General features: G+C 41.1%; 1 protein-coding gene across 1 annotated transcript in view; it reads right to left on the bottom strand.

Annotated features, from left to right (window-relative positions):
• Positions 1-1,625: 1,625 nt before the first annotated feature.
• Positions 1,626-10,707, bottom strand: part of mdn1 (midasin AAA ATPase 1) — a 75,096-nt gene continuing 66,014 nt past the window's right edge. Inside the window, 17 exon segments of the mRNA XM_042502992.1 lie at positions 1,626-2,788; positions 2,868-3,010; positions 3,755-3,821; positions 4,125-4,239; positions 4,379-4,452; positions 5,470-5,644; positions 5,897-6,012; positions 6,349-6,438; positions 6,576-6,733; positions 7,283-7,456; positions 7,603-7,801; positions 7,901-8,002; positions 8,735-8,896; positions 8,983-9,082; positions 9,084-9,294; positions 9,899-10,046; positions 10,224-10,355. Of these exon segments, the coding sequence (XP_042358926.1) occupies positions 2,603-2,788; positions 2,868-3,010; positions 3,755-3,821; positions 4,125-4,239; positions 4,379-4,452; positions 5,470-5,644; positions 5,897-6,012; positions 6,349-6,438; positions 6,576-6,733; positions 7,283-7,456; positions 7,603-7,801; positions 7,901-8,002; positions 8,735-8,896; positions 8,983-9,082; positions 9,084-9,294; positions 9,899-10,046; positions 10,224-10,355 (2,352 nt within the window). The 3' untranslated portion in view covers positions 1,626-2,602.

Raw genomic sequence — 10,707 nt, 5'->3', positions numbered from 1 at the left:
ATAGTGCATACAGAATCAATCAACCAGTAAAAGTCTTCATTAATTCGTAAAAACGATAACAGATGGACAAATGTAGCCTTCAAAAGTCCAGCTAGCAATGCTAAACATACGTAACGTTAACGTTAGCCAACAAGCTAACACCGCTAATAGCTGCTAGCTGACCGCGTGACGGTTATTATAGTCTGACAACCAGTCCAGCTTTTAACGAAACTGCAGCCCTTCCAGTGTTTGTGCTTATTACCTGTTTTAGAGAAAGTGCTGCAGACGGTAACTTTGAGACCGTCATCTCCGACAGTCTGACCGGGACACAGCTGTGCCCGCGAGCATCTGAAGCGGATGTTGTGATTCCCTCCCACCGAGTAACTTCCGTATTCCGACTAACTTCCGACGTATTTGTCGCCCTCTGGTGGCGCGGAGGACAGTCTGCAAGCCCACAACACAAACAAAGAGCACTTTGCCCCTCACAAAAAAGGTTGTCGCAATTTTATATCAGTTACTCATGCAGCGAGACACTGAATTGGTGAAGAAAACTTTGTTTCGGTGGCAAGTTTAATAATAGGAATAATGCGGTTTTCCTGTTGTTTATGTTTCCTGCCCGTTAAAATGAAAGCCTTGGGTTAATGTAACACACGCAGCATATATTTCTCACTTGTTGCATTTAACCTGGATCCACATCATTTTTCTTGTGCTACATTCAGACGCCTTCACAAGCGATATGACCCTTTGCAAACTCAGCAAACTGGTTTGGTTTCTCTTGAAAACACAGAGGAAGAGACCAATGTCTCACTATTTTCAGAAAATAATCCAAAAAAAAGGAAAATTGTCCAAAAACTGTCTTTAAAAGTATAATAATTTGATGCTTAAATTTATGTTACAGAAAAAATATGGTAAAATATATTAAAGCTACATATCAGTTTTTCTGCTTATTTCTGGGTAATTTTCTTTTAACTTTTTTACTTGTGTCCACCAGTACAGCCAATGACTCTTTAAAAATCAACAATAACAACAGCAGAACAATGTCAAAACATCAGTTTACCAATTCGTCAAAAAAGCTCATCCACGTGTCAACTATGAGTCCCGACTTTGTATAGCAGTAATACACGTCCGTAAAATAACCTGTAAACTAGTTTAAAAGTTAGGAAAGGAAAGGAAAACAAACAAGGAAATGACCTAAATAGTGCATAAAATGTCGGAACATTTTTTAAACCAAACTGTAAATATTTAATCATGATTATAATAAAAATATAGATTTTACCCAGATTTTTCCTTTTTCCACTCTATTTTTCAAAATAATTTCCTGAATCTACTAAATTCTTGCAGTTTGATGAACATTTCTTAAATAGTTGCCATTTTTTCCCCAATGCTTTTGAAAGCAGTTGCACCCACCTGCTTCGGGTTCAAATGTTTCAATACTTGTGAAAGAAGAAAAGTGATCTAGCTCAAGATTTTTAGGGGTTAATTACAACTCCACTTTCCCTGCTATTATTTAATTTGATCCGTGCCATCTATAGCAGGAATAGTAGGCAACTTTCTCGAGATATAATATTCAAAATTCCGATCTGTGCCTCGATAACACAAGTTTAGGGATTTTTTTTTCGATGAAGCTGGGAGCTCAGAGGCAGAGCAACCTGGTAAACTGTTTATTGTCAGGATCATTCATGTCATCATGGCTCAACAGATGGATGCAATGAAGAGACCTCCTAAATATGATCAATGTCTGCTAACATGTCAGTCCACATTACAAAACACAGAGATGATAATAAACATTTCATCAACACTTACTCCTACGAGACACGAGATGAGCTCTGAGCTCCAGCTGAGCAGAAGTCACACAGTATGGATGGAAGATCAACACAGCAGATATGTCTTTAAAACCACAAAAATGGGTCGTACTTGGGGGGCAGTCATCAAAACTGGAGTCTGCAGTCTCTGTGCTTCAAAGTGTGGAGATCTGAGTTTCTAAAAATCCTGAAAGAGCCGTGAGCACGCCTCTCATCCGTCACCTCCTCAGCTGATTCAGGCGTAAAGCGAGATGCCGTTTTACTCTCCAAGGCACATTTTTTTCCTCTATTCATGGCCACACCAACATGCTACTGTTGTGTCATGAACTTAAAAAGGTTTCTCTTAAAACGCAATCCAACGTCTCTCCTCCGTCAGCTCTGTACATGTTGCTCACACTGAAGATGAATGATTTGATGACCTTCGTAACACCGAATAAAACATCCACACAAACAGGATTTGGGGTCTACTGTACACGGGGGACAGAGGTATTTACTGACTCTTCACTGAGGTGTTTCACACGAAAGGGAATCACATTTTTATCATTTCATCTCAGACGTGCAAGTTAAAGCAATCCTCATGACATTACAAAAGAAACGGAGAATTCCCCTGATAACAAAGACAGAAACAGCAAAGGTTGCTATCAAACTCTACTCAAATCTACAGTAATAATAAGAAAATAAAGGCACATGTACAGCGGCAAATCCGTCTTTTTTTCTTTTGTCGAGTCCTTTTATTGAGTCGAGGCTGAGAGGCTGGCAGCAGAGTGGCGTTGTGCAGTTAGTTGCTGCCTGCTTCTCCCCTTCCTGTCAAAGATGGCTTCTCATTGGTCGGCTGCCGTGACGAGTTCGAACCACTGTCTGAGCGCGTCGCTCAGGGTCTCTGGCAAGGCGTTGACGTCTCGCAGGATGACGTAGAAGGGGAAGGGGAACTCCTCCATGTAGGAGCGGATCTCCGGCAGCTCTCCCGGCCCTTTGAAGATGGGCACCTTGATGTCCAGGATGGAGTCCTGCAGGACAGCCGGGCTTTAGTTACACTTTGTGTCTGCAGATTTAAAAAGTAAAAAGGTCAAATTCACATTCACTCACCCGTGAGTTGGGGTTGTCGAGCACAACGAAGATGATGAAGACGTTTGAGCTTCGTGCTGCTCTCACAGCTGCCATCACCCGCTCCTTGCCCTCCAGGAACAACCCTCGACCGTCAGACACGATGACCAGCAGCTGGGCCGTCTCTGTGGATGAAGGTCAAAGGTCAGAGAGGAACAGTGGGTCATATTTTAACATGCAGCTCAAATAGGTTTGTTAGTGTGAACAAAGTTTTTCATCACCGGACATTAATGTGGAGTAGATCAGTGGTACTCAATTTATGGCCGGTGGGCCTAATCTGGTCCCTGATAGGGTGCTGGGTAGCCCCCCAACCATTTTCTAATTCATAATAAAACACACTGGGAATTGTTTTTGCACTTTTACTACACATCAGGTGCCATAGTGCATAAAACAGCATCGAAATATAACAGAGATAAATAGAATAGAAAAAAATAGTAATAAATAATAAATAGAAAAAATAAAATAGAATACTTTTTGGTTATCAAAAAAGTGCCAGTGGAGACTTCCCAAAACCCTAAAGATGCCCTGAAATCCAGGAAACATCCGAAAATCCTAAAAAATATCTTAAAATCAAAAAATTGTTCTAAAACTCCTAGAAACCTCCTCAAATCTTAGAAATACCCTAAACTCCTGGAAATTCCCAAAAATCCTAGAAATGTCCTCAAATCTAAGAGCCCCTAATGTCCTAAAATCCAAGAAATCAATAGTGTCCCATCTCTGCTGATTCAAGCTGCACTGGCCAACTTTGCTTGCACAGGCAACAAATATGTCTTTGATTACCCAGAATTTCACAGAAAACAACAACATATGGTCAACATATGGTTACTGAGCTGGTTATTCTCCAGATACCTATGAAGTGTGAATCGTACCAGAGTTTAGAGATCCAGGAGTCTGCTGTCGTGCTGCTAAAAACATCTTTGTCGAAGTCTCCAAAAACTACAGAGGAGAACATTAAGAGAGTCAGTCTGACAGGAGGAGGTGCACTTTAACAACATCAGTCTCATCATATGTTGATACAACAAGCCACACGATGAGTAGAGCATTTTAACATAACATTTTAATCAAGAAAAAGGTTCAATGAAAGCAAAATGCTTAATGAGAATGTTTTTTTTAAAAATATATATTTTATGTAATGGCATCTACTACTATACACAATTCAAACATAATATTTATTAATTCAGACATCTGAGTTTACGTGAAGGACAGTGGATGGAGGAGCAGTACATAGAAACCTCCCACCTGTGCTATTCTGGTCTTCTTCTGTTGGAACTGACAGAGTCTGAGAATCCGAGCTCCGGACTCATCGTTGAACTGCTGCTGGAAGGGGTGGAGCAGCTGCACCTGCTCGCCAAAACTGGACACACCAGCAGGCGTTCAATGTTAGCTTCACATCAAATATGACATCACAACATTTCCATCTTGCACTTTTTGTTTGAATTGCTTTTTTTTTGTTACTGTACAATCAAATACATACTGTAGATGCATAAGCGTACCTGCACACAGACACCTGTCCCACCTCCAGCAGAGTCAGAGCGTTGATGATCACAGAGAGGGACTCAAACGCCAGCTGTATCACACACATACACACACACACACACACGCACACAAACACACACACACACACACACACACACACACACACACACACACACACACACAAACACACACACACACACACACACACACACACAGCAGGTTATTTAAACATACTTAAAGGAGACCTGTAATGTTCTCTTTGTTTTCTTTATATTTATTTTCATATATATGATGTAATTTCGTCATTTTATTCATGGCCAAAGTTTTAAAATCTTACGTTTGTAAAAGTTACTCCTGTAAGATTAAAAAAACCCTCACATTTTTCTACCTTGGAGACGAGGTGCCATCTATTCGTGACAGATTTCTTTATACTCTGCCTCCTCTTTCTTTCTTTTCTATCACTGTTCTCTGGCCTTTAAAGTCATAATTGCTCCTTTACTGGAGCACAGGTTTCTTGTGTAGTTGAACTACTGTCATCTGCTCCAAGTCCTATTACAAGTATTTACATGTGTAAACTACACTGCTACATGTAGCTACATGCTAATGTCAGGGAAGCGTGCTTTTATTGGTGATTTTTCAAAGTAAAAAGTGCTGCTATACTCTGTTACAATCATTGCCCAGCTGCAAGTAAACTGCCACATGCAGCTTTTTGCTTATGCCAGTGAAAAATGTAATCTTAGTTCTAGATGCCGGTTAATTTCTCCCTGATTTCGGATCATATTTATGCTGGAACATGATTGATTGCGAAGATTTTATTATAGAAGTTTGTATTGGTGATCTTTTACAGTTGCCATCCTCATTACAGTCAGTGCACAGCTGTAAGTTAACTGCTAATTTCTCCCTGATTTTGGATAATATTCCTGTTTGATTGTCAAGATTTTAATACAGAAGCTTTGATTGTTGATTTTTCACAGTGAAAGTGCTGCTATTTTCTGTTACAGTCAGCCTGCTGCAAGTACATGTAGCTATATGCTAACTTCAGGAAAACGTGTAATCATGGAGAAATCCATACAAGCACATGTGAGGCTGCAGAAAAGGCCTCTCTTACCTGTTTGGAGTGATTGTCCACCATGCTGGAGGAGTCGTCTACAGCCAGACAGATCTGGTACTCTCTCTTGCTGGGCTTGGTCCTCCTCAGCCAGATCTTGTCTTTACGGAACTGACTGGCGATATAGGGGATCACCTTCCTCATGTTCAGGCGCTTCCCTGTGCGGTAATCGCCTCTGTGGAGCAGCGGGACATCACACATACATTTAACAACATGTACTGTATCTCTTCAGCATCAACAGTGGTAAACAAAGAGCCTTTGAATTCCATCGCACAGTACAAAACCAAGGGAGAGCCGGTAAAACCAGTAACTTTGTTATTACAATGTTGGAGGGGACAATAAATGTGCCTCAAATGTGTCTCAGCCACACTACATAATTTAAAACATCCTTAATGACAACTCAGGTGGTGAGTGTGTTGGTGCTCACTTGAGTTTGGCGGCCTGCGTGGGCTCCAGGATGAGGCGGAGCTGCTCACACAGCTGCTGGGACAGAGCTGAGGTCAGAGTCTGGTACTGGTGCCACATGGAGGCCGCCGCGCTCTCCTGGAACACGGAAGTGACAAGTTACAACCTGGGCTTCATACAACATTTGAATGACACTGAAAATATACAAAGTTTCAATAAATTAGGCACAAGCCGAGACTTTTAAAGTGCAAGAGGATGGTTGAGGGCGATGACACTTTATGAGAGTAGATGGGAAAATAGGTTGTCTGCACACAGCTCTCTAAATTAAAATTAATCATGCTTGAAATAACAATCATGATCATCAGAACATCTGTAACAAAGTCTATTTGCCAAGGTTTTGCAACAATGTAAATTAAATTGCAATATGTTCAATATGAGCCGGTAGAGTAATCTGATCTGCAGGGTCGTCCTCACCTCCTCCTGAGTTCCTGGAGCCAGTTTGTGCCACGCCTCCAGCTGCAGCTCCATCTCCCTCCTGATCTCCTCTGGGTCTCTCTCTGTCTTCTGCAAACACACACACAAACAGCTTTAAGGTTTGCCTTTGATAACTCAGTGCAACGTATGAATTATTACTGTCCTGAGACCTATGAATGTTTGCATGCAACAGAGAAATAATACAAAAAGAAAGAAAAGTTTTGTACCTGCATGGAGTCCAACAGCAGCTCAGGGACTGTGTGAATCGTGGAGTCTGTGCGTCTGTCTGCTTGCTCTTCTTCTCTGGTATTTTGTCGGTCCTTCCACTTCTCCTCATCCTCCTCCTCTCCTTGCTTCTGCATCTCCATCTCTCCACTGTCTACACCTGTACAACAATGAGAGGAAGAAGTCAGATGATGTGCAGGTTTCAAAATTCTTGGACTTCTGTGTGCATTTTCAAATACTTTCTGTAACATCTTCAAGGTATTAACCCTTAGGGACCGTTTGGTGCATTTTACGTGTTTTATTAGTCTTCATGTTTTGATGATTTTGGCTGTCTTCATGCATATGGCATACATTTTGTCAAGATTATAGAGTATTTTTGTTCAACCTTGGAATTTCCAGCTCAGCTCCTACAATAAGTCTAAAATACATTGTTACACTGATACTGTTGAGTGCAAAAAATGCGCCAAAATTCTGATAATGAATGAATATTGTATGTTTGGACTGATGTTGGTTGAAAAATTAACTCAGTGAACGAAAATAATAGCAGTTTATAATATTTTTAAAGCTTGATTTTGAAAAAAAGAATTTTGTGTGCAGTGTGTCTAATATTAATATGTAATATTAAAATTATTATTTTGTGTGCAGTGTGTGCAATATTAAAGAGAGTGCTAAGGGTTAAAGTCCAAATGAGCAGGAGGAAATGAGCCACCTTTCTGGGAGGCCTTGGTCGAGTCCAGCTGCTCAGGCTTCAGCTCCTGGACCTCCGCAGCCTGGAGGTCCTCTTCCTGCTTCTCTGTTTCCATGGCGACCTCCTCATCGTTCTGCTCTTCATTCTGCTCCTGGTGAGGTCCGGCTTCTTTCTGCTGGTCTGCACTGGCAACATCTGGAAACCGCAGGAGCAGCAACAACAGCAAATATTACATTCATTTACACACTTCTTAAAAACACGATCTAATATCTAACATCACAGAAGCTGTTACTAAACACACATTTTCCTTCCTCATGGAGAGTCAGGTGTGTATCACTGACCGTATGTCTGAGTGTCGTAGGCCGTCTCTCCCTGTTTGATGTGTTCATACAGGTCAGACTCCTGCTTAGCATCGTTCTGCCTGCTGTCCTCAGAGCAATCCTTACTGCTCTCCACTGTGCGCAGACGCTTATTAACACGTTCATTGTAGTCTCCTGTGGACCGCTCGTTGTCTGCCTGACCAGGTTTTCTCTTGAAGCTCTAGATCAGCACAGTACAATAAAGAGACTAATGAGTTGGACTGACAAACAAAAAGGAGGCAGATTTCCTGCTGTGCTCTCTCTGAGAGGCTGCTCATACCTGAGTCTTGCTCTGCGTCTGTCTCTGGGAAGCCATCCTCGCTGTCAGTTTTGACTGGTGGCCCTCTGATTGGCTAGCATCAGCGGCTCCGCTCCCATGCTCCTAACAGACCAGAAAAATTAATTCATAATTACAACAACATGGGGGGCACGGCTCTGCAGCAGACAAGCATATGCGTGTGTGTGTGGGTTGTTTGGGTGTGCCTTTCAACATCACTGACAGGCTGAAAAACAGGCAATCAGCAGACAGCAGAATGGATGGAGGCCTGTGAAAACTTTACGATGGTTACTCTTTATTCAGTCTTTCTTTCAAATTCAGTGCAGACTAATTTGGATCACTGTTAGAGCGCTGCTTAGGAGGAGACAGATGGTATATAGCGTTGGCGCGTCATTGCATTTTGCTGGATAAGGGGCTAACATTTGTGTGTTCACCTGGGTGTTGTGTTCCTGTTGTTCCATTAATGCCAGTCAGAATTGGAGGCATTTGACCTGGGTGCAAATACCGATCATATTCTTTCCCATTACATTAAAAAGCCAGATGCTAGTGGGTGTTAGTGGGTTTTTTGTGAAGTGGAAAAGGGATTCATAAAGCTCTTTTCCACTGCACAAAAAACACCTATATATCAATTTATCTCCAGGCCTGATTTTCTTTCACATATCCTTTCAAAAGAGGACTTGATAAGTTTTGCACTCAGTGCAAATTCTCTATAGATAGATTCTCTATCCTCCACTTGTTCAGTTTTGTTACTAAAGTTGTCTCTGACCTGGAGATATGTCCAATATTATACTGTATATAATCACAAGACGTGAATCCATGTGCTAAGGTAAAGTGTACCTCTTTAGCTTGGTCTCTCTCGGACGCCTCTCCTGCCAGCTCCACAGCTGTATCACTCTGAACATTCTGCTCTCCAGTCTGACCGTCGGTGTTGTGCTCCTTCCTCTCAGCCGACTCAGGCTGCTCCTCATCCTCACCGGCTCCTTCCTCCTCCTCCTCCTCCTGCAAGCATTACAAGTCCCAACAGTGACACACAGAACAAATCCAAGTGCTGATGCATAGATACAGAAGTTCTCTGACAAAGGCACCTTTGGTTTCTGTCCTTTGTCGTTTGGAACAGCCAGATCTTCGTCTCTTCCTGCCTCCCGTCCCCTCTCCTCCTTCTCCTCCTCCTCTTCTCATCTTTCTCTCAGCAGACTCCTCGTCTCCGTCTGCTTTTTCTCCTCCTCCTTCCTGCTCTTCAGTCTTGGGCTCCTGACCGTTCTCCTCTCCTGGCTGCTCCATCTGGTCTTCCTCCATCGCCTCTGCTCCCTCCTCCCCATCCTTGTCTCCTTCTTTCTGTCCATCTTCCTTCTCATCCTGGGCCATGGCTTTCTCGTCAACGTCGAATGGATTGTCCTCTGAGGAGGGAAAACAGCACATTGACTTATATGATAAAACAAGGTGATGGGCTTTTCCAAATTGGACAAAAAGACTGCTTGACAAAATAAATAACGAAAAATAAATGTTAAAAGCTATCATATATAAGAAGTTTAGACAAATGGTTAACCTTCCTTTTGGAGTATCAATACCCACAAAATTTGTGAACATATGGGCACATATGGATGAGATGCGGCTTTTTATCTATCTATCGATCTATCTATCTATCTATCTATCTATCTATCTATCTATATATATATATATATATATATATATATATATATAAAAAAATATGTATGTATGTATGTATGTATATATTATATATATAGTATATGATTTATTATTATACTCTGCACAAAATGAAATAATAATTTGATCACAAAAAAGCAATAGACATTTTTCATTGCTATTCTGTTGCCAGGGCAACCGTATTGGTCCCTGTTTTCTTCCTGTCAGCTTTTGCATTAACAAACACTCTCAACAGGAAATACAAATGGAACATTTAGAATGAAAAGGCTTTTTCCAGAACTTTGTTGTTGTTTCTGTACGGAGACAGTAACAGCAGGCTTAGTTTTCAGGTCTCACCGTCACCCTCCCCCTCGCCCTCTCCCTCGTCTCCAGCCTCCTCATCCTGGTCCAGGTTGAGATCATCAGGCAGATCCATGGCCTCAGGCTCAGGTCTCTTGTCCTGCTGACCGTGATAGGGGTCCACTTCATTCTCGTCAAACTCCCGCTGGGATCAGAAACAGCAAACACATTCAGTAAGAGATTTGCTTTTGCTTCTTATTCTAATCCCGAATTAAAGCAAAAGTAAAAAGATAAAGGGGATGGTTATTGATTGCTGTAGTTCACTAATTTAGTGCAGGGAGAGTTTTCTGTGATTTTTTTCACTTGTTAATTAAAAGAATACCTCGTCTCCTTGTTCATTGATCTTCTCTTTCTCCTCCATGTCCATTTGTTCGTCTTTGTCCTGGTTTTTCTTGTCTTTGTTGGGATCTGCAGCATCCAAGTTGTCGTCTTTAGCAACCAGCTCTGATTCACCCTGAGACAGTACAAAAATAAGGCACATTGATGAAAGTGACATCAAACTGGTTTAACCCTTTGAAACCCTTTGATTTCTCCCTAAAAATGGGGGCAAAGGCAGTGAGCAACTTTTTTTTGTTTGTTTGTTTTTAGCTTATTTTTCAAAAAGGGGGAAATAAAAAATAGGGAAAATTTCCAGAAAAATATATTTATAATTATATATAATTTTATATATATATATATATATATATATATATATATATTACAGAAAAATTTGTAGATATGTTGTTACAGAAAAAAAACATACATATATTTTTTAGATTTTTTCATTTTTTAGCACTTTTTGGGGCTGTTTCTTTTCTTTTTACCAT

This window comes from Plectropomus leopardus, chromosome 16 (genome assembly GCF_008729295.1).
Source record: "Plectropomus leopardus isolate mb chromosome 16, YSFRI_Pleo_2.0, whole genome shotgun sequence".
NCBI lineage: Eukaryota > Metazoa > Chordata > Actinopteri > Perciformes > Serranidae > Plectropomus > Plectropomus leopardus.
This window is presented reverse-complemented; position numbering and strand designations above follow the sequence as displayed.